This window comes from Amblyraja radiata, chromosome 4 (genome assembly GCF_010909765.2).
Source record: "Amblyraja radiata isolate CabotCenter1 chromosome 4, sAmbRad1.1.pri, whole genome shotgun sequence".
Taxonomy (NCBI): domain Eukaryota; kingdom Metazoa; phylum Chordata; class Chondrichthyes; order Rajiformes; family Rajidae; genus Amblyraja; species Amblyraja radiata.
Window position 1 is genome coordinate 120311518 of NC_045959.1, and position 23722 is coordinate 120335239.

The 23722-nt window shown below is 47.7% G+C and overlaps 1 protein-coding gene across 1 annotated transcript in view; it reads right to left on the minus strand.

Moving 5' to 3' along the window:
• LOC116972538 (SREBF chaperone) overlaps window positions 1-23722 on the minus strand; it is a 72726-nt gene that overhangs the window by 33198 nt on the left and 15806 nt on the right. The window contains exons 5-12 of the mRNA XM_033020358.1: window positions 20264-20369; window positions 17210-17382; window positions 14508-14634; window positions 12793-12905; window positions 11282-11376; window positions 6445-6543; window positions 3718-3960; window positions 1211-1659 (exon numbers count right to left, since the gene is read on the minus strand). Of these exons, the coding sequence (XP_032876249.1) occupies window positions 1211-1659; window positions 3718-3960; window positions 6445-6543; window positions 11282-11376; window positions 12793-12905; window positions 14508-14634; window positions 17210-17382; window positions 20264-20369 (1405 nt within the window). The remainder of the gene's footprint in view (window positions 1-1210; window positions 1660-3717; window positions 3961-6444; window positions 6544-11281; window positions 11377-12792; window positions 12906-14507; window positions 14635-17209; window positions 17383-20263; window positions 20370-23722) is intronic.

Sequence of the window (23722 nt, forward strand, 5' to 3'; positions counted from 1 at the left end):
TACTAAGTGCAAAACTCATTTTACAAGACCCTGTCAGATCTAGCAGTATCTTGTGAAAAGAGCAATCCCTCAAAGTGGCAGCACAAGTAGAAACAGTGGTGAAGTAAGCTTATGGCATGCTTGAGTATAAATGTCAGGTAGTTGTGTTGCAGCTTGTCCAGGATACATTCCACCCCCCGCGGTGCCCAGCGGTCCCAGAAATCCCCCAGGGTGCCCGTGGACAGGGCGTAGTCCCTCTCGAACACCACCCGGGCGCGGACGTAACCCCGGGAAAGGAGCAGGTACCCGGCTCAGCAGAGCTCTCGTCCCGCCTGGCACCGTGACTCGTGGATGGCCAGGAAACACAGAGTGTGGTAGGTCCCTGTTTGATTAGTACGGGTGTCAGGAGTTATGGGGAGAAGGCAGGAGAATGGGGTTAAGATAGGGAAAGATAGATCTGCCATGATTGAATGGCGGACTTGATGGGCCAAATGGCCCAAATCGGCTCCTATCACATATGAACTTATAATGCACTGGTACCTTTATCATTGTTTAAGAAAGAACTGCAGATGCTGGTTTACATCAAGGATAAACACTTACACTGAACACTTCTGCTCGGCCCACCAAAGCCAACTGGATATCCTGGGTGCGAACTATTTGAACTCCCCTTCCCATTCCCATGTTGACATTTGTGCCCTGGGCCTCCTCCACTGGCAGAGTGAGGCCACACATCAAATTGGAGGAACAGCACCTCGTATTCCACTTGGGTTGTTCGCAACTCCTACACATAGATAACTATATGAACATAGGTAGACAAAAGTGCTGGAGAAACTCAGCGGGTGAGGCAGCATCTACGGAGCGAAGGAATAGATGACGTTTCAGGTCGAGACCCTTCTTCAGACTGGAGAAGGGTCTGAAGATGGGTCTCAACCCGAAATGTCACCTATTCCTTCGCTCCACAGATGCTGCCTCACCCGCTGAGTTTCTCCAGCATTTTGGTCAAGTCTGAAGAAGGGCCTCGACCCGAAATGTCACCTATTCCTTCGCTCGATAGATGCTGCCTCACCCGCTGAGTTTCTCCAGCATTTTTGTCTACCTTCGATTTTTCCAGCATCTGCAGTTCCTTCTTAAACGATCAGCCATGATTGAATGGTGTAGACGTGATGGGCCAGATGACCTAATTCTATTTGTATCACTGATAACTTTAAATGATGACTACAGTTTTACTTACTTCCTTGCCAAAGTGTTGTTGTAATAGCTGAAGAGTGTGGGCCAATGTCGGAAAGAGAGCTTCCTCCACATCTCTTCGTCCTGGGCTCCCCAGGTAATCTCCACCTTGAAGTCGTTCTCCGGGACGCTGGCCTCTCTCCGGCCCTGCTCTTTGCCACGGGGGGAGATGTTTTCGGGAGACTGCAAGGGTAAAGGGTCCAGGGGGGTGGGATTCTTGGTCTGGGCCGCGTCGAGCGACTGGTTCTCCGGCCCCGCCGGGCTGACGTCGGACGGGAATCCCGGCAGGCCGTCCTTGGTGTCCCCCCTCTGGAAGACCCCCGGAGGAACCGCGATGGAGGCCAGGCCGTTCTCCCCCAGCGGGCTCTGCTCGGTCACCTGCGCTGCTAATAGGGTCCGGAGGCCGGCTGGGTCAGTGTATACCAGGATCCCAATCCATATCACAGTCCCCACCTCAAAAAAGAACAGTTGCATAAAAGGCATTACCAAATGGACATATGGTTCATGGTATACAGATAAACAATAAGGCATTTAGTGCAAGATGACGTCAGATTAAACGTGTAGGTTGGAAGTACAGATGCTGGTTTCCACGCTCGGTCTGAAGAAGGGTCTCGACCCAAGTCATCGCCCATTCCTTCTCTCCAGACATGCTGCCTGACCCGCTGAGTTACTCCAGCAATTTGTGTCTAAAGTCAGATTAAAGATAGCTCAAAGGACTCCAATGAGGTAAATGATAGACACAAAAAGCTGGAGTAAGTCTGAAGAAGGGTCTTGACCCAAAACTTCACCCATTCCTTCTCTCCAAAGATGCTGCCTGTCCCGTTGAGTTACTCCAGCTTTTGTGTCTATCTTCGTTTAAACCAGCACCTGCAGTTCCTTCTTACACAGATAAATGATAGGCCAGAACTGCTCTCTAGTTGGGGTAGGATGCTTCAGTTGCCTGATAACAGCCGGGAAGAAACTGTCCCTGAATCTGGTGGTGTGCGTTTTCACACTGCTATACGTTTTGCCCGATGGGAGAGGGGAGAAGAGGGAGTGGCCAGGGTGCGACTGGTCCTTGATGATGCTGCTGGCCTTGCCGAGGCAGCGTGAGGTGTAGATGGAGTCAATGGAAGGGAGGTTGGTTTGTGTGTGTGACGGTCTGGGCTGCGTCCACAACTCTCTGTAATTTCTTGTGGTCTTGGATGGAGCTGTTCCCGAACCGAGCTGTGAGGCATCCCGATAAAATGCTTTCTGCATCGCATCTGTAGAAGTTGGTGAGAGTTGTTGGGGACATGCCGATCTTTCTCAGCCTTCCAAGGAAGTAGAGGTGTTGGTGTGTTTTCTTGGCCACAGTTTCAATGTGGCTAGTTCAGGACAAATTGCCAATTATATTTAATCCTAATGATATTTAGATAATAGACAATAGGTGCAGGAGTAGGCCATCCGGCCCTTCGAACCCTTTGGCCCTTCAATGTGATCATGGCTGATCATCCCCAATCAGTACCCCGTTCCTGCCTTCTCCCCATATCCCGACTCTTGTTACTCTTATAGAAACATATAAAATTCTTAAGGGATTGGACAGGCTGGATGCAGGAAAAATGTTCCCCATTTTGAGGGAGTCCAGAACCAGGGGTCACACAGTTTAAGAATAAGGGGTCGGCCATTCAGGACTGAGATGAGGAAAAACCTTTTCACCCAGAGAGTTGTGAATCTGTGGAATTCTCTGCCACAGAGGGCAGTGGAGGCTAATTCACTGGATGTTTTCAAGAGAGAGTTGGATGTAGCTCTTAGGGCTAACGGAATCAAGGGATATGGGGAGAAGGCAGGAATGGGGTACTGATTGTGGATGATCAGCCATGGTCACATTGAATGGCGGTGCTGGCTCAAAGGGCTGTATAGCCTACTCCTGCACCAGCATGTTGTGTCTGTCTCCTTTTATTTCTAAGTATTTGAACTTGACCACCTCCACTTTGGCGGCAGCAATGTATATGAGGTGCCTACACTGCAGCATCTCTGGTGAACAAGGCGGTCACGGTGGGGCAACGGTAGAGTTGCTGCCTTACAGCGCTTGCAGCGCCGGAGACCCGGGTTCCATCCCGACTACGGGCGCTGTCTGTACAGAGTTTGTACGTTCTCCCCGTGACCTGCGTGGGATTTCTCCGAGATCTTCGGTTTTCTCCCACACTCCAAAGACGTACAGATTTGTAGGTTAATTGGCTTGGTAAAAATTGTTCCAAGTGGGTGCAGGATAGTGTTAATGTGCGGGGATCGCCGGTCGGCGCGGACCCGGTGGGCCGAAGGGCCTGTTTCCGCGCTGTACCTCTAAACTAAACATGGATCGGTGACATGTACGGGTCGAGGAACCTTCTTCAGACGGCATTTCATCGTGTCTCCAGAGGCGATGGCTGACCCACCGAGTTACTGAATGACACCTCGAAAGTTTGCTGTGCATCTGACATACTGACATGAAGACGCATCTTGGACTAAATCAATCTCTGTCATTAATCGCGCATTCTGCCAGGTTCCTACCATGATAATTCTCTGTGCCAGTCGGGTCCTGGCCAAGAAGTACACCACCCTCAGTCTCTTCGGCAGCCGCAGGTTTCTGAAAGAAGACGGCTGCAGGGAGATAGTGTATGGGGCTGAGGACTGCAGGGCAGCCTGTCGCTCATACCTCTTCTGCCTTGGGACTGACTTGGAACGTGGCAGCCTCATTTGATCGGAGATCTCCTGCACAGCCTCTGCTGGAAGCCGCTTGTTAAGATCAGCAAGCTAGTGGGAAATAGAGAAATCAGAAAAACTCCAATGCTTACTACAATATCAGCATAATTGCTTATTAAATTTAAACATTGAAACATACAAAATAGGTGCAGGAGTTGGCCATTCAGCTCTTCGAGCCTGCACCGCCATTCAATATGATCATGGCTCAAGCCTGGATTTTGCCATAGTGCCATAAGTGACTTTTTTGCTGGCTTGAAGGGCCGAAGTGCCTACTCCTGCACCTATTGTCTATTAATTAATATCTATCTATCTATCTATCTATCTATCTATCTATCTATCTATCTATCTATCTATCTATCTATCTATCTATCTATCTATCTATCTATCTATCTATCTATCTATCTATCTATCTATCTATCTATCTATCTATCTATCTATCTATCTATCTATCTATCTATCTATCTATCTATCTATCTATCTATCTATCTATCTATCTATCTATCTTTCTATCTTTCTATCTTTCTATCTATCTATCTATCTATCTTTCTATCTATCTATCTATCTATCTATCTATCTATCTATCTATCTTTCTATCTATCTTTCTATCTATCTTTCTGCCATTTTCAGATGCTATTTCGGTGAAGTATGAAAGAACCAAGGTGGATGAATAGAATTAAGATGTGGTTCAGCTAAGATTGAAGTGAATGAGGAGGGCAGCTACTAAGCAATGAGTGTCCCAGTCCTAGTTCCTAGTTCACAAGGGAATGGATAGTGGCAGGTACACAAAAATGCTGGAGAAACTCAGCGGGTGCAGCAGCATCTATGGAGCGAAGGAAATAGGTAACGTTTCGGGCCGAAACCCTTCTTCAGACTGATAGGGGGTGGGGGGGGGGGGGGGAGAAGGAAGGAAAAAGGGAGGAGGAGGAGCCCGAGGGCGGGGGGATGGGAGGAGACAGCTCGAGGGTTAAGGAAGGGGAGGAGACAGCAAGGGCTAGCAAAATTGGGAGAATTCAATGTTCATGCCATCCGGACGCAGGGTACCCAAGTGGAATATGAGGTGCTGTTCCTCCAATTTCCGCTGTTGGTCACTCTGGCAATGGAGGAGACCCAGGACAGAGAGGTCGGATTGGGAATGGGAGGGGGACACCTGTGCTGAGCCACCGGGAGTTCAGGTAGGTTATTGCAGACCGAGCGGAGGTGTTCGGCGAAACGATCGCCCAACCTCCGCTTAGTCTCACCGATGTAAATCAGCTGACATCTAGAGCAGCGGGTGCAGTAGATGAGGTTGGAGGAGATACAGGTGAACCTTTGTCGCACCTAGAACGACTGCTTGGGTCCTTGAATGGAGTCGAGGGGGGAGGTAATGGGACAGGTGTTGCATTTCTGCATGTCGTTCCAGGTGCGACAAAGGTTCACCTGTATCTCCTCCAACCTCATCTACTGCATCCGCTGCTCTAGATGTCAGCTGATTTACATCGGTGAGACTAAGCGGAGGTTGGGCGATCGTTTCGCCGAACACCTCCGCTCAGTCCGCAAGAACCTACCTGACCTCCCGGTGGCTCAGCACTTCAACTCCCCCTCCCATTCCCAATCTGACCTCTCTGTCCTGAGTCTCCTCCATTGCCAGAGTGAGCAACACCAGAAATTGGAGGAACAACACCTCATATTCCGCCTGGGTACCCTGCGTCCGGCGGGCATGAACATTGAATTCTCCCAATTTTGCTAGCCCTTGCTGTCTCCTCCCCTTCCTTAACCCTCGAGCTGTCTCCTCCCATCCCCCCGCCCTCGGGCTCCTCCTCCTCCCTTTTTCCTTCCTTCTCCCCCCCCACCCCCTATCAGTCTGAAGAAGGGTTTCGGCCCGAAACGTTACCTATTTCCTTCGCTCCACAGATGCTGCTGCACCCGCTGAGTTTCTCCAGCATTTTTGTGTACCTTCGATTTTCCAGCATCTGCAGTTCCTTCTTGAACACAATGGATAGTGGCATACTGTTGGAAATGCCAAGTCTTGCAATGGCAATTAAGCCATCTACCCACTCCCCATTCCTTCTCTCCAGATGCTGCCTGTCCCGCTGAGTTACTCCAGCTTTTTGTGTCCATCTTTGTGCCCTTTATCTTAGTTTAGTTTAGAGATACAGCGCAGAAACAGGCCCACCAAATCCGTGCCGACCAGCTATCCCTGCACATTAACACTACCCCCCCCCCCCCCCCCCCCCCCCCCCCCCCACACACACACACTAGGGACAATTTACAATTTTACCAAAGCCAATTAGCCTACGTCTTTGGAGTGTGGGAGGCAAACCGGAGATCCCGGAGAAAACCCGCACAGGTCACGGGGAGAACGCACGAACTCTGCACAGACAGCGCCCGTGGTCAGGATGGAACCCGGGTCTCTGGTTCCGTGAGGCAGCAGCTCTACCCGCTGCACCACCGTGCCACCCCCTAAATCTCTGTAGTAATTTCCTGTTATTTACTCAAGCTGACACTGCAGTTCAAGAGAGAGAGAATACATTGAAGTTTGAGCGTATTAAACCTTACCTCCATGCGTCGAATGTCAATGGACAACACTGTTGTGAAGAAACACATCTGAAGGAAGAAGTCAGATACCAGTCCAACCACAGCAAATAAGCAAAACTCCTGTCACAAAGTTCACAAAAATAAATACAAATTACAATCAATAAATGCTTCCAGCTTTCACACAAAACAAGAATATTGAATTATTGAAGAAACATTGAATTAGAAGATAAATAGCAGCACAGTGAACAACAAAATATCTGTGTATTTTTGTAATATTTATATATATACTAGACGGGCCCCATCACAGCAACGCGCGGTTGCGGGTAGGTGGCCTGCAGCGTCACATACACACTAACCACCCCACCACACACACACACAAAAAGGCTTGTCCCACTTTCACGACCTAATTCACGACCATTTTTACTCGTGGACATTTTTCATCATGCTAGTAAAAACTTGATGCCACGAGTACCTACGACTAGCATCACGGCCTGCTACAACCATGCTGCGAGTATGTCAAGGGCAAACTCGGCAGGTCGTGAATTAGGTCGTGAAAGTGGGACAGGCCCTTAACCATCCCCCCACACACACACACTAACCACACCCCTTGATATTATATTAATATTATTCATTGGCTCCTTTTACCCCATCCCTGCCCTATCCACTGACGCATAGCCCCCAACTCGCAGGAGTGTCTAGAGAGGGAGGGGGAGGAGGGGCCGAGAGGGCAGAGCGAGAGAGAGAGAGAGAGGGGGGCAGAGACAGAGAGAGAGGAGCAGAGAGAGAGAGGGGCAGAGAGAGACAGAGGGGCAGAGAGAGAGAGAGAGAGGCAAAGAGGCAGAGGGAGGCAGGGAGAGAGAGAGGGGCAGAGAGAGGGAGAGGGGCAGAGAGAGAGAGAGAGTGAGGGGCAGATAGAGAGGGGGCAGAGAGAGAGAGGGGCAGAGGGAGAGAGGGGCAGAGGGAGAGAGGGGCAGAGAGAGAGAGAGGGGCAGAGAGAGGGGCAGAGACAGAGAGGGGGGGGGATAGAGGCCGGGGGGGGGGAGAGAGGAAGGGGGGGAGAGGAGAGAAGGGGAGGGAGAGGAGGGGGGGTAGAGGAGGGGGGGGGGGAGAGGAGGGGGGGGGAGAGGAAGGAGGGCGGCGGGGGGGGTTAGAGGGGGGGGGGGAGAGGGAAAGAAACATAGAAAAATAGGTGCAGGGGTTTGCCATTCGGCCCCTCGAGCCACCACCGCCATTCAATATGACCATGGTTTATCATCCATAATCAGTATCCCGTTCCTGCTTTTTCCCCATATCCCTTGATTCCATTAGCCCAAAGAGCTAAATCTCTCTCTAGTAATCATCCAGTGAATTGGCCTCCACTGCCTTCTGTGGCAGAGAATTCCACAGATTCATAACTCTTTGGGTGAAAACGTTTTTCCCCATCTCAGTGTTAAATGGCCTGAACCTTATTTTTAAACTGTGGCCCCTGGTTCTGGACTCCCCCAAAACTGTTAACATTTTTCCTGAATCTAGCCTGTCCAATCATTTAAGAATTTAATATGTTTCTATAAGATCCCCTATCAACCTTCTAAATTCCAGTGAATACAAGCCCAGTCGACCCATTCTTTCATCATATGTCAGACCCGCCATCCCGGGAATTAACCTGGTGAACCTACGCTGCACTCCCTCAATAGCAATAATGTCCTTCCTCAAATTAGGAGACCAAAACTGCACACAATACTCCAGGTGCGGTCTCACCAGGGCCCTGTACAACTGCTCTAGGACCTCCTTGCTCCTATACTCAAATCCTCTCGCAATGAAGGTCAACATGCCATTAGCTTTCTTCACTGCCTGCTGTACCTGCATGCTCACTTTCAGTGACTGATGAACAAGCACACCCAGGTCTTGTTGCACCACCCTTTTTCCTAATCTGACACCATTCAGATAATAATCTGCCTTCCTGTTCTTACCACCAAAGTGGATAAACTCACATTTATCCACAACAGATGACCTCAGGAAGGGTGGAGCCCACAATGGCCCATTGTTAGCTGGGGAAGATGGGCTAACCAAAGATCCAATAACAAGCAAGATAGTCCACTCGACGAAAAAGACATAGTACGGTCATGGGCAGATTCATGGGTCATTTTCGGCCCCATTTCCGTAACCAAAGATCCCGTAGCGGAGCAAAGATACTAGTGCGGAGACGGAAGCCGGTTACGGAAACATCCTCGTAAAAATAAAAGTTATTTGGTAAAAATCTTCTCCTGATTTTCGGAATTATAATTTATTAACACAAACTGTTCCCCCGCAACGTTGATTACACTGCGAGTCGGGTCGGGTCGGGTTACTGAAATGGATGAAAAAAAGGCCCACGTTGCGTACGACATGTCAGACCATTGCATTTAGCAGGAGTGGTCTATCTTGCTCCGCTATAGGATCTTTGGTGCTAACAAGGTGGATAGCAGGTTACGGACAGTGGAACTAGTAGGATATCTCTGGTGATGGAGAGGGAGAGAGAAGGGGGAAGGAATACAGCGGTTACTTGAAATTAAAGAAATCATGAGGTTGTAATCATAAACTAAAGATTCCAGCATCAAATAATAATAATAATAAATTTTATTTAATGGGCGCCTTTCAGACATCTCAAGGACACCTTACATAGTAATCGGAATAAAAACATATAATCGGAATATAACAAGTAATAAAGACATCACAGAGTCACAAATTAAAAACAGAATTCAATCCAAAAACACAAAATCAAAAACACAGTGTGAAGAGAGAGCAGCGGCAGCCAAAGCGCGCCAGCGTCCACTCTCCCTTCACGGCATCTGCAGTTTCTTGGCTTCATTAAACACCAAAGGTGTTGATTATTTGAAATAAAATGGTGAATGCTAGTCAGCCTGTTAACTATTTTCATTATTTACAATGTTTCCCCACTTGGGGCTGTCCATGGGAGCACCTATTTATAAGGGTCCCGTTGGTCTGGGAGTTTAAACACATACAGGTACTTTAGTTTGGTTTTGTTTAGAGATACAGCGCAGAAATAGGCCCTTCAGCCCGCCAAGTCCACGCCAAACAGCGAATCCCGCACACTAGCACTATCCTACACACAACATAGAAACATAGAAAATAGGTGCAGGAGTAGGCTATTCGGCCCTTCGAGCCTGCACCACCATTCAATATGATCATAGCTGATCATCCAACACAGTATCCCATCCCTGCCTTCTCTCCATACCCCCTGATCCCTTTAGCCACAAGGGCCACATCTAACTCCCTCTTAAATATAGCCAATGAACTGGCCTCAACTACCTTCTGTGGCGGAGAATTCCACAGATTCACCACTCTCTGTGTGAAAAAAAATGTTTTTCTCATCTCGGTCCTAAAAGACTTCCCCTTTATCCTTAAACTGTGACCCCTTGTTCTGAACTTCCCCAACAATGGGAACAATCTTCCTGCATCTAGCCTGTCCAACCCCTTAAGAATTTTGGGACAATTTACCTAGCCAATTACCCTACATGTTTGTACGTTTATGGAGTGTTGGAAGAAACCAAAGTTCTGGGAGAAAATCCACGCAGGTCACAGGGAGAACGTACAAACTCCGTACAGACAAGCACCCATAGTCAGAATCGAACCTGGGTCTCTGGCGCTGTAAGGCAGTAGCTCTAACGCTGCGCCACCTTGCTGCCTGTTGAGGTGTATGTGAAGTGTTTTTAAAAAGAGCATGCTGCATGTTGTTTTAGCATCTTGCAGCATACATGTGTGTTATCATAACTTATTTTAGCATTGATTTCCCTGGGGGAAATACTTTGTACGTTCACCCGATCTATTCCCCTCATGATTTTGTACATCTCTATAAGATTCCATGGATTCCTGTGCTCGAAGTAATAAAGTCCCAGCCTGCTCCACCTCTCTCCACAGCTCAGGCCTTTGAGTCCTGGCCATGTCCTCGTAAATCTTTAGGAAAGAAATGCAGATGCTGGTTTAAATTGAAGGTAGACACAAGATGCTGGAGAAACTCAGCGGGACAGGCAGCGTCTTTGGAGAGAAGGAATGGGTGACGTGACCCAAAACGTCAGCCATTCCTTCTCTCCAGAGACCTTGCCTGTCCTGTTGAGTTACTCCATGATTTTGTGTCTAGCCTCGTAAATCTTCCCTGCACTAGGGAAAGGCCTGGGTAGAGTGGATGAGGAGAGGATGTTTCCACTTGGACCAGAGGCCACTCAGAATTATAGGACGTTCATTTAGGAAGGAAATGAGGAATAATTTCTTTAGTCAGAGGGTGGTGAATCTGTGGAATTCTTTGCCACAGAAGGCTGTGGAGGCCAAACCGATGGATAAGTCAATTCAATGAACTTTATTTATCCGTTAGGAACTTTGGTTTCTGGCAGCCATACAAGAAGAAACAATTTTACAGGACACACCACAAACTCAATTCACACAGAAAACTCAATCTCACAAAAAAGGCAGTGGATATTATATCCAGAACCGGGGGCCACAGTTTAAGAATAAGGGGAAAGCAATTTAGAACGAAGACGAGGAAACACTTTTTCTCACAGAGAGTTGTGAGTCTGTGGAATTCTCTGCCTCAGAGGACGGTTTTGTGAGTCTGTGGAATTCTCTGCCTCAGAGGCCCCCCGCCCCCACATCAGTCCGAAGAAGGGTCTCGACCCGAAATGTCACCTATTCCTTTGCTCCATAGATGTTGCCTCACCCGCTGAGTTTCTCCAGCATTTTAGTCTACCCGAGATTTTTCCAGCATCTGCAGTTCTTTCTTCAACTTTCGAAATGTAAAATCACTTTCCAAATCAAACATGAAACTCTATTTATTTTTGTATGGAAACACTTCTGGCTGCGTGCAGAGACAAGTGACTAGGCATACCTGAATAGCTGGAACCAAGGTGAAGTAACCAATCAGTATAATAACCAGTTCAGTAGCCATGTTCTTCATTATGGACCAACTTTCATTGCTTAGACCTAGAAAAGTATAAATTACAGGTTTAGTTTAGAGATACAGCAGCCCATCGAGTCCGTGCCGGCCAGCGATCCCCGCACACTAACACTATTCTACACACACTCGGGACAATTTATAATTTTTAGCAAGCCAATCAGCCTACATACCTGTACTTCGTTTGAGTGTGGGAGGAAACCGGAGCACCCGGGGAAAACCCACGCAGGTCACGGGGAGAACGTTCAAACTCCGCACAGACGGCACCCGTAGTCAGGATCGTACCCGGGTCTCTGGCGCTGTGAGGCAGCAACTCTACCGCTGCGCCACCGTGCCACCCCTATTGGTTATGGGTCTACATCTCAGGGTTTTGAAAGAAATTCTGATTTTGTCTTGCAAAATTCATTATAGATTGCAGGTAGCAAAACCATGAAAAAAACAAGCAGAACATTGCCAATAGACAATAGACAACAGGTGGAGGAGTAGGCCATTCGGCCCTTCGTACCAGCACCGCCATTCAATGTGCTCATGGCTGATCATCCCCAATCAGTACCCCGTTCCTGCCTTCTCCCCATATCCCCTGACTCCGCTATCTTTAAGAGCCCTATCTAGCTCTCTCTTGAAAGTATCCAGAGAACCGGCCTCTGAGGCAGAGAATTCCACAGACTCACCACTCTCTGTGAGAAAAAGTGTTTCCTCGTCTCTGTTCTAAATGGCTTACCCCTTATTCTTAAACTGTGGCCCCTGGTTCTGGTCTCCCCCAACATGAGGAACATTTTTCCTGCATCTAGTCTGTCCAATCCCTCAAGAATTTTATATGTTTCTATAAGATCTTTCTTATTGACCCTTTTCAGATTTCTGAAGAGTCTTCGATGGAGATTGAAGCAACTTCACCCGAGTGCCAACATCACATTGAGGGAAGATCAGATCGTCCAAGTCCATTTTAAAGAAGAAATTGGCATTGCTGAGTTGGTTCCTCTGGTCACTACCTACATCATTCTGTTTGCATACATTTACGTCTGAAGAAAGGTCTCGACCCGAAACGTCACCTTTTCCTTCGCAATGGATGGACTTAAGAGAGAGCAAAGGAAATAGGCAACGTTTCGGGCAAGAAACATTGCCTATTTCCTTTGCTCCATAGATGCTGCCTCACCTGCTGAGTTTCTCCAGCATTTTTGTCTACCTTGGGTTTAGTTCAGATCTGTTTAATTTAGTTTAGTTTATTGTCACGTGTCTCAAGGTACAGGAAAAAACCTTTTAATGCTTGATTAGGAACGGGACACTGATTGTGGATGATCAGCCATGATCATAATGAGTGGTTCGAAGGAACGAATGGCCTACTCCTGCACCTATTGTCTATAACAAGTCAGCGGAAAGATGATACATGATCACAATTACAAGGTGAAATAAGAAAAAACTGTGAATGCTTTCATTTTTGTTTTCACCTTGTGCTATCCGTAGTTTGACTTCAAGGTCCACAGGGGTGGAGACCACAGACTTGGTGAGAACAAGCACATTCTCCAGACCAATCACCACAACTAGGTAGGGGAAGATCTCTCTGTGAAAAGTAAAAACAAATGCATTGGGAACATCACAAACAGACTTTAGATATCCACAACTTGAAAAAAATGCCTTGTAATCTCATTGCAATCCTGCACCCAATAAATGTCTTTCAAGAACAGAGCAGATGATCCAGAATTGTAGCTCTTAGGGCCTTTCCCACTTTCCAGAGTTACTGACGAATTCTCCCGAGTTAAAAAAAAAAATCAAACTCGTGATAAGCATGTAGAATGTACGGAGCTCGGGACGTCTCTTAGCGGCTCGTAACGCTAACGGCAGGTACTCGGGAAACGCGGCAAGCTCGTGAAGACTCGTGAAGATTTTTCAACATGTTGTAAAATGTCCACGAGAGCCCCGAGTACCTACGGCTGGCTATTACCGTAAATCTCCGAGTTCGAATCAGGGGAAACTCGGTAGAACTCTTGAATTAACTCGTAAGGGCCTGTCCCATTTTCCTGAGCTACTCACGAATTCTCCCGAGTTTTCCCCTTGATTCAAACTCGGAGAATTACGGTAATAGCCAGCTGTAGGAACTCGGGGCTATTTTTTTACTCATGGACATTTTTCAACATGCCGATGCCCCGAGTACCTACGGCTGGCATTACGAGCCGCTACGAAATATCTACGGCCTCCTACGGACTCGCTGCGGACATTCTCCGAGTTTGAATCAAGGGGAAAACTCGGGAGAATTCGTCAGTAACTCGGGAAAGTGGGACAGGCCCTTTACTTTGCTTCCTTGAACATCATAATATTGAAGTGATGACAAAGTAACTCCCTCCCTACATTGGGCAGCTTACAACCCAGCGGTATGAATATTGATTTCTCTAATTTGAAGTAAGCCTTGCATTCCCTCTCTCTCCATCCCTCCCCCACCCAGGTCTTCCTGCTAGTTCCATGTTCACATCCATATATCCCCTTGTTATCACCTCTTCCACAGCTAACAATGGACCATTGTGGGCTCCACCTTTCCTTGGTCATCGGTGCCAGCTCTGATTTGTTCTGAACCGTTTAGTTTAGAGATCCAGCGCTGAAACGGGCCCTTCGGCCCAGCGGGTCCGTGCTGACCAGCGATCCCCGCACATTAACACTATCCTACACCCACTGGGGACAATTTACATTTATACCAAGCCAATTAATCTACAAACCTGTACGTCTTTGGAGTGTGGGAGGAAACCGAAGAGCTCGGAGAAAACCCACGCAGGTCACGGGGAGAATGTACAGACATACAGCACCCGTAGTCGGGATCGAACCCAGGTCTCTGGCGCTGCATTCGCTGTAAGGCAGCAACTCTACCGCTGTGCCACTGTGACCGCCCTTTTCATCTCTCTAGGTTCCTTCTCCCCTGACTCTCAGTCTGAAGAAGGGTCAACATGCCATACGCTTTCTTCACTGCCTGCTGTACCTGCATGCTTACTTTCATAGACTGATGTACAAGGACCCCCAGATCCCGTTGTACTTCCCCTTTTCCCAAATTGATGCCATTTAGATATTAATCTGCCAGTTTCTCCAGCATTTTTGTCTACCTTTGATTTTTCCATCATCTGCATTTCTTTCTTAAACGAAACCATTAATGATGTAAGTTGTGGATTTGATCACTTACCCTCCATTCAACGTCGGTGTAAGGCCAAAGAGTGTGCATAAACCAACTGACATGAGAAGGGAACTCAGAACAGTGGCCACTGCTGCAAGAGCCAGACCCCATTTTGATTTCACCATGTCGATCTTCCCTGCAAAGTTACAACACAACGTACAAAATGGATGACACACACATTAAAAGTTGATCAACACTTCATTATTTTTAAAGACAGAAAAATGAAGCTATTATTTGGCTACACTTGGAAATGCTACACTTGTCGCTTTACCTCCACCCCCTCGACTCCATCCAAGGACCCAAACAGTCTTTCCAGGTGCGGCAGAGGTTCACCTGCATCTCCTCCAACCTCATCTATTGCATCCGCTGCTCTAGGTGTCAGCTGATCTATATCGGTGAGACCAAGCGCAGGCTTGGCAATCGCTTTGCCCAACACCTCCGCTTGGTTCACATTAACCAACCTGATCTCCCGGTGGCTCAGCACTTCAACTCCCCCTCCCATTCCGAATCCGACCTTTCTGTCCTGGACCTCCTCCATGGCCAGAGTGAGTCCCACCGCAAATTAGAGGAGCAGCACCTCATATTTTGCTTGGGCAGTTTACACCCCAGCGGTATGAACATTGACTTCTCCAATTTCAGGTTGTCCCTGCATTGTCACGTGCGACAAGGCACAGTGGAATTCTTTGCTTGTATACAAAGAGCGGATACCTACAGTGCTGACAAAGTCACAAAGCACGCCGGCTCCTCCATTAATGTCCCCATTGTCCTTCCCCTCCCTCACGGCAGTCCCCACACACCAGGTCCTGCATTGTTCACCCAGAGAGTTGTGAATCTGTGGAATTCTCTGCCACAGAAGGCAGTGGAGGCCGATTCACCGGATGTTTTCAAGAGAGAGTTAGATTTAGCTCCTAGGGCTAACGGATTCAAGGGATATGGGGGAAAAAGCAGGAACGGGGTACTGATTTTAGATGATCAGCCATGATCATATTGAATGGCGATGCTGGCTCGAAGGGCCGAATGGCCTACTCCTGTACCTATTTTGCTATGTTTCTTCCCCTCCCCCCCAGATTAGTGAATAATGAATATACCAGGCAGACAAAAGTGCTGGAGAATCTCAGCGGGTGAGGCAGTATCTATGGAGCGAAGGAATAGGTGACGTTTCGGGTCTCGTCACCTATTCCTTCGCTCCACAGATGCTGCCTCACCCGCTGAGATTCTCCAGCACTTTTGTCTACCTTCGATTTTCCAGCGTCTGCAGTTCTTTCTTAAACAATGAATAGACCAGGAGAAGGCAAACACTGTGACAAGCATTATAGTCCCATTGCCCGTTGCAGGTGTGGGATAAGCAGAGTTGCTGCCTCGAGTCAGGCAGGGGCTTTGCTCGCATCAGATGTAGACCAACTGAAGAAAGAGGACATGGAAATGTTGTGATTGACGAGGATGTTGCCAGGACTCGAGGGTGTGAGCTACACGGAGGGGTTGCGCAGGCTGGGACTCTATTCCTTGGAACGCAGGAAGATGAGGGGTGATCTTCGGTTCAGTTTAGTTTATTGTCACGTGTACCGAGATACATTGAAAAGCTTTCTCTGATCTCATAGAGCTGTACAAAATCACCAGAGAAATAGATCGGGTGGACGGTTGGACCCAAACCAATTAGGAGCAGACGAGGGCATTCGATCCAATTTGTGATCCCAGCTACAAAGACAGATGTGTACAGCAATTCGTTCTTCCCCCGCACAATTAAAGCATGGAATAATCTCCACCCAACTATAGTTACCCAACCAGATGCAACTACATTTAAAATAGCTCTTTCTTCCCAATAACCCTTTCTGGCTTCAGCCCTCCCTTCACCACCTCCAGTTTAAATTCCACTTGGAATATTTTGGAGGACCAAGAAACCAAGAACCAAGACGTACAGGGAGTCTCTTGCCCAGAGTGTGGGAATAAAAAACCAGAATGCACAGGTTTAAGGTGAGAGGGGAAGATTTAATAGAAATCTGAGGGGTAACTTTTTCACGCAAAGGGTAGTGGGTGTATGGAACGAGCTGCCGGAGAAGGTAGTTGAGGCAGGGACTATCACAACCTTTAAGAAGCAATTAGACGGGTACATGGATAGGACAGGTTTAGCGGGATATGGGCCAAACGCAGATAAGTGGAACTAGTGTAGCTGGGACATGTTGGTCGGTGCGGGTAAGTTGGGCGGATGGGCCTGTTTCCAAGCTGTATCACTCCATTACTATGAAATGGCTCAAATAAAGGTTGAATATACTGGAGATATTTTGAAGGTAGATGAAAAATGCTGGAGAAACTCATCTATGGAACAAAGGAATAGGTGACATTTCGGGTCGAGACTCTTCTTCAGACTGATGATGGGGTTGGGGGGGAAGAAGAAAGGAAGAGGCGGAGACAGTGGGCTGTGGGGGAGCTGGGAAGGAGAGGGGAAGGAGGGAGAAGGCAAGGACTACCTGAAAATGGAGAGGTCAATGTTCATACCGCTGGGGTGTAAACTACCCAAGCAAACTATGAGGTGCTGCTCCTCCAATTTAACGGGTCAGGCACCATTTACGGAGAGAAAAAGGTAACATTTCTGATCAATTCAGATTCCCAAACGAAACGTGGAATGCTCAGTGTTCCTGGAAGTTTCTGGTTTTTATTTCCAAGTGAAGTGCTTGTTAAACATTCTGCCAAGGAGATTCCAGATCCCAACTTACTGGTAGAGAAGTAGATGTATGCGAACAGAATGATGTAGGTAGTGACCAGAGGAATCAACTCAGCAATGCCAATTTCTTCTTTAAAATGGACATGCACGATCTGATCTTCCCTCAATGTGATGTTGGCACTCGGGTGAAGTTGCTTCAATCTCCATCGAAGACTCTTCAGAAATCTGAAAACAGTCAATAAGAAAGATCTTATAGAAACATATAAAATTCTTAAGGGATTGCACAGGCTAGATGCAGGAAAAATGTTCCTCATGTTGGGGGAGACCAGAACCAGGGGCCACAGTTTAAGAATAACGGGTAGGCCATTTAGACAACATAGACAATAGGTGCAGGAGTAGGCTATTCGGCCCTTCGGCCCTATTCACTGTGATCATGGCTGATCGACCACAATCAGTATCCCGTTCCTACCTTCTCCCCATATTCCTTGACTCCGCTATCTTTAAGAGCTCTATCTAACTGGGATGAGAAAACTTATCTAAGATCAAACTTAGGACTGAAATGAGTAAAAACATTTTCACCCAGAGAGTTGTGAATCTGTGGGATTCTCCGCCACAGAAGGCAGTGGAGGCCAATTCACTGGATGGTTTCAAGAGAGAGTTAGATTTAGCTCTTAGGGCTAACGGAATCAAGGGATATGGGGAGAAAGCAGTAACGGGGCATTGATTTTGGATGATAAGCTATGATCATATTGAATTGCGGTGCTGGCTCGAAGGGCCGAATGGCCGACTTTAGGGTCGAATGGCCGACAAAGGGCCGAATGGCCGGCTTACTTTGACAGAAACATTGAAAATAGGCACCTATTTTCTATGTTTCTATGCCAAAATAAGCCGAAGTAAATGAGCTAGTTTTGGAATGTAATCGCTATGGTAATGAATTTTGTATTATGCAAATTCCCTTGAACAGCCATGTGTCAATGACCAGATTATTTATCTTTGTGTAGGAAGGAACTGCAAATGCTGGTTTATCTTTGAGATGTGGATTGAGGACAATAGCAGGAGTAGGCCACCCGACCCTTCGAGCCAGCACCGCCATTCAATGTGATCATGGCTGATCATCCCCAATCAGTACCCCGTTCCTGCCTTCTCTCCATATCCCATGACTCCGCTATCTTTAAGAGCCCTGTCTAGCTCTCTCTTGAAAGTATCCAGAGAACCGACTTCCACCGCCCTCTGAGGCAGAGAATTCCTCAGACTCACAACTCTCTGTGTGAAAAAAGTATTAAAATGCAGAATATCCACAGTATTGAAGATTTCCTAAAATGGACACAAAATGCTGGAGTAACTCAGCGGGACAGGCAGCATCTCTGGAGAGAAGGAAGTGATGTTTCAGGTCGAGGCCCTTCTTCAGACTGAGAGTCAGGGGAGAGGGGGACTAGAGGTGATTTTGGAATTTGAAGGGTGGGTGAAGTGCATAAAGAAAATGGGAATGAAGATGATAAATAAACAGAAGATGGACACAAAAAGCTGCAGTAACTCAGTGGGTCAGGCAGCATCTCTGGACAAATGTTTTGGGTCGAAACCAAGTTGGATTTGGTGAAGTTTGCTTAACTTTTTGCGAAGTATTTCCACTAGTGGGAGAGTCTAGGACCAGAGGTCACAGTCTCAGAATTAAAGGATGTTCCTTTAGGAAGGAGATGAGGAGGAATCTCTTAAGTTAGATTTAGCTCTTAGGGCTAACGGAATCAAGGGATATGGGGAGAAAGCCAGAAGATGGTGAATCTGTCGAATTAATGGCCACGGGCCAAGTCAAAGGATATTTTTAAAGCAGAGATGGATAGATTCTTGATTAGTAAGGTGTGTCAAGGGTTATGGGGAGAAGGCAGGAGAATGGGGTTAGAAGGGAGAGATAGATCAGCCATGATTGAATGGCAGAGTGGACCTAATGGGACAAATGGCCTAGTTTTGCTCCTATCACTTATGAAAGTGCATTGATCATTTTATTCTGCAGCTAGGAAGTACAATAACTTTGAAAGATCTTTAGGTTTAAGTTTAAGGGTCGTGATAGGAGCAGATTTAGGCCATATGTCCCATCGAGTCTACTCCGCCATTCAATCATGGCTGATCTATCTCTCCCTCCTAACCCCATTCTCCTGCCTTCTCCCCGTAACCCCTGACACCTGTTTATAATTGTCACGGGGTGGGAGATTGCAACCTTCAGCATGCACAAACAGAAGATCAAACAGAACAAAGGTAGACAAAAATGCTGGAGAAACTCAGCGGGTGAGGCAGCATCTATGGAGCGAAGGAATGGGTGACGTTTCGGGTCAGACTATTCCTTCACTCCATAGATGCTGCCTCACCCGCAGAGTTTCTCCAGCATTTTTGTCTACCGTCGATTTTTACGGCATCTGCAGTTCTTTCTTAAACATCAAACAGGAAATGTTGTCTTACAACTTTAGGCTGTGCACGCCACACGCCAGAAGAAGGAACTGCAGATGCTGGAAAAATCGATGGTAGACAAAAATGCTGGAGGAACTCAGCGGGTGAGGCAGCATCTATGGAGAGGAGGAATAGGCGACGTTTCGGGTCGAGACCCTTCTTCAGACTGATGTCGAGGGGGTGGAGGGGCGGGAAAAAGAAAGGAAGAGGCAGGAACGGGGTACTGATTGTGGATGATCAGCCATGATCACATTGAATGGCGGTGCTGGCTCGAAGGGCCGAATGGCCTACTCTTGCACCTATTGTGTATTGTCTAAGAGGCGGAGACAGTGGGCTATGTACGCGGTGGAGGCCGGTTCTCTGGATACTTTCAAGAGAGAGCGAGATAGGGCTCTTAAAGATAGCGGAGTCAGGGGATATGGGGAGGAGGCAGGAACGGGATACTGATTGTGGATGATCAGCCCAGATCACATTGAATGGCGGTGCTGGCTCGAAGTGCCGAATGGCCTACTCCTGCACCTATTGTCTAATGTCTATGTGGGATAACTGGGAAGGGGGGGGGAGAAAGCAAGGACTACCTGAAATGAGAGAAGTCAATGTTGATACCGCTGGAAAGTACAAAACAAGCAGACACACAAGCTGTGTGAGTCTATGCCGATGTCCTCACCTGGAGTGATATTGCTGCAGGATGATGGTGATGGTGTAGGAGACCACACGTTTACGGTTGTGTAAGCTGACTCCACTGTGCTTCCCCGGCACTCCAAACAGCAAGTCTGCAAGCAAAGTAATCACAACTCATTTTAGTTTGGTGAAGCAGCGTGTGACCATGCCCACCGAGTCCACCACCACCACCGACCGGGGTGGGAGATTACAACCTTCACCTGGTCCGCCCTGTTTCAACTAATGCAATCAACCTGGCGTGCACAATCAAATAAGGTCAAATAGAACAATTGGTCCTACAACTTTAGGCTGTGCACGCCACACGCAAGAAGAAGAAGTCCTCCATCACCCACACTAGTTCTGCGTTATCCTGCTTGAACTTCTACAGGTGCACACTAGAGAGCATTCTGACCGGTTGCATCGTGGCCCTGGTTCGGCAACTTGAACGTCCAGGAGCGGACAAGACTACAAAATGTTGTGACCACTGCCCAGTCCATCACCGGCTCTGACCTCCCCACCATCGAAGGGATCTATCGGAGTCGCTGCCTCAAAAAGGCAGCCAAAATCATCAAGGACCCACACCATCCTGGCCACACACTCATTTCACCCCTGCCATCGGGAAGAAGGTACAGGAGCCTGAAAAATGTAACGTCCAGGTTCAGGAACAGCTTCTTCCCTACATCCATCAGGCTATTAAACACGACAACCTCAAATAAGCTCTGAACTACAATAGACTATTATTATTATTGTTGCACTGTTGTGTTTGTTTTTTGAGTATGCGTGTATGTATGTATGTATTTATACATATATATACATATATATGGGTATGTTGTCAGTATGTGTATATACACACACTGCCCTTTTTTCACTCAGAGGTAGACAAAAATGCTGCATAAACTCAGTGGGTGAGACAGCACCTATGTGGAGGCGGGGGGGGGGGGGGGGGGGGGGAAGAAGAAAGGAAGAGGCGGAGACAGTGGGCTGTGGGGGAGCTGGGAAGGGGAGGGGAAGGAGGGAGAAAGCAGGGACTACCTGAAATTGGAGAAGTCAATGTTCATACCGCTGGGGTGTAAACTACCCAAACTAAATATGAGATGCTGCTCCTCCAATTTACGGTGGGACTCACTCTGGTCTCGAGAGAGAGGAGGAGAACTTCTTCAAAGTAAGCCTACCTTGAAGAGATTTCGCAGTGGAGTGATAAAAGCTTGTTTTAATGATCTTCGGTTTGTTTCATGTGGGGGGAGGGGGGAGGGGATCGGGGGAAACTTTTTTTTCAGGTTCTTACCTTGCCGGAGATGTGATTAATTTTCGGATCACATTCTCCGGCGCGCTCTGTGGCCTTCCATCGATGGAGCTGGAGGGCTCCTCGGACTGACTTTGAGTCCTATCGCGGGGCGCGGACTTAACATCGGACGGAGCTGATCCCTTGCCTGGGATCGCTCCCACCGCGGACTTACCATCAAAAGCTCGCAGTCTTCGGGAGAGGCTAGTCGGGAAGCTCCAACGCCGCGGAAGGTTCGACCAGCCCCGACGCGAGGTTCGATCGCCCAGCGCGGGGGAACTGACATCCCCCCCCCCCCCCCCCGATGCGGGAGCTGATCGCCTCGACGCATAGGGCCCAAACGCCGCCGGCTACAGGAGTCAAGATCGTCCCGTCAACGGGGGCTCGAGGCTCACGACCGAGGAAGAACTAAGGGAAGGACTTGAACTTTATTTCATCTTCCATCACAGTGAGGAATGTGCAGGAGTCACTGTGGTGGATGTTCATGTTAAAATGTGTTTTTGAGTGATCTGTTGACTGATCTGTTGCAAAACATACTTGGCGAATAAAGTGCGATTCTGATTCTGAAATGTTTAAGAAGGAGAGGAGAACTTCTTCAAAGTCGGCATACCTGGAGGAGATTTTCTCTGTCTCTCTTTCTTTTCTCTCTCTCTGTCATATCATACTATGTTTGCATATTCTATTGTGCTGTGGCAAGTAAGAATTTCATTGTTCTACCTGGAACACATGACAATAAAACACTCTTGACTCCCTGCGTAACTGGGAGTGAGCTGGAGAATGAATGAAGGAATTAATACTTTATTGTCACATTTGACAAGGTCACAGTGATAGTTTTAAGTTGATCATATCCAAGGTATGTAAGGCTTCACCACATAAAGGGCGTGGACAAATTACAAAGTCTGTCTGTTCTTTAGTCAGGGCGTGGTTAACCTGTGGAACACATTTTCTCCGTAGAGGGCTGTGGAAGCCAAGTCAGTAGATGTCTTTAAGACAGAGATAAAGAAATACGAGTTCATTCCAAGAGCTCTCCCGAGTTTAAAAAAAATCAAAACTCGTGGTAAGCACGGAGAATGAACGTAGCGGGTACGTCGGAGCTCGGGGACGTCTCTTAGCGGCTCGTAACGCTAATAGCAGGTACTCGGGAACACTCGCTAACGGCAGGTAAGCTCGGGAAGACTCGTGAAGATTTTTCAACATGATGAAAAATGTCCATGAGAGCCCAGAGTACCGATGAGTGGCCATTACCGCAAATCTCTGAGTTCGAATCATGGCAAACTCAGGAGAGCTCTTGGAATGAACTCGTACCGTGGGACATGGCTTATAGACAGATTCTTGATTAGAATAGGTGTCAGGGGTTATGGGGAGAAGGCAGGAAAATGGGAGTAGGAGGGAGAGATCAGCCATGATTGAATGGCGGAATGGACTCGATGGGCGGAATGGCATAATTCTACTCCAATACCTTGTGAACTTGAGACTTCAGGCATTTTGCACTAGTATTGATTTTGTTTGTTTATGATGTTATGAGTATTGTGTTTACAGGTCTACTCTGCAGCCGCAAGTAAGAATGTAATCATTCCCGTTACGGGAACATATGACAATAGACAATAGGTGCAGGAGTAGGCCATTCGGCCATTCGAGCCAGCACCGCCATTCAATGTGGTCATGGCTGATCATCCACAATCAGTACCCCGTTCCTGCCTTCGCCCCATATCCCCTGACTCCGCTATCTTTAACAGCCCTATCTAGCTCTCTCTTGAAAGGATCCAGAGAACTGGCTTCCACCGCCCTCTGAGGCAGAGAATTCCACAGACTCACAACTCTCTGTGAGAAAAAGTGTTTCCTCATCTCCGTTCTAAATGGCTTACCACTTATTTTTAAACTGTGGCCCTTGGTTCTGGACTCCCCCAACATTGTTTGTTTCCTGCCTCTAGCGTGTCCAAACCCTTAATAATCTTATATGTTTCAATAAGATCCCCTCATCCTTCTAAACTCCAGAGTATACAAGCCCAGCCGCTCCATTCTCTCAGCATATGACAGTCCCGCCATCCCGGTAATTAACCTTGCAAACCTACGCTGCACTCCCTCAATAGCAAGAATGTCCTTCCTCAAATTAAGGGACCAAAACTACACACGATACTCCAGGTGTGGACAATTAAACACTCTTGACTCTTGACGTAGGGACCA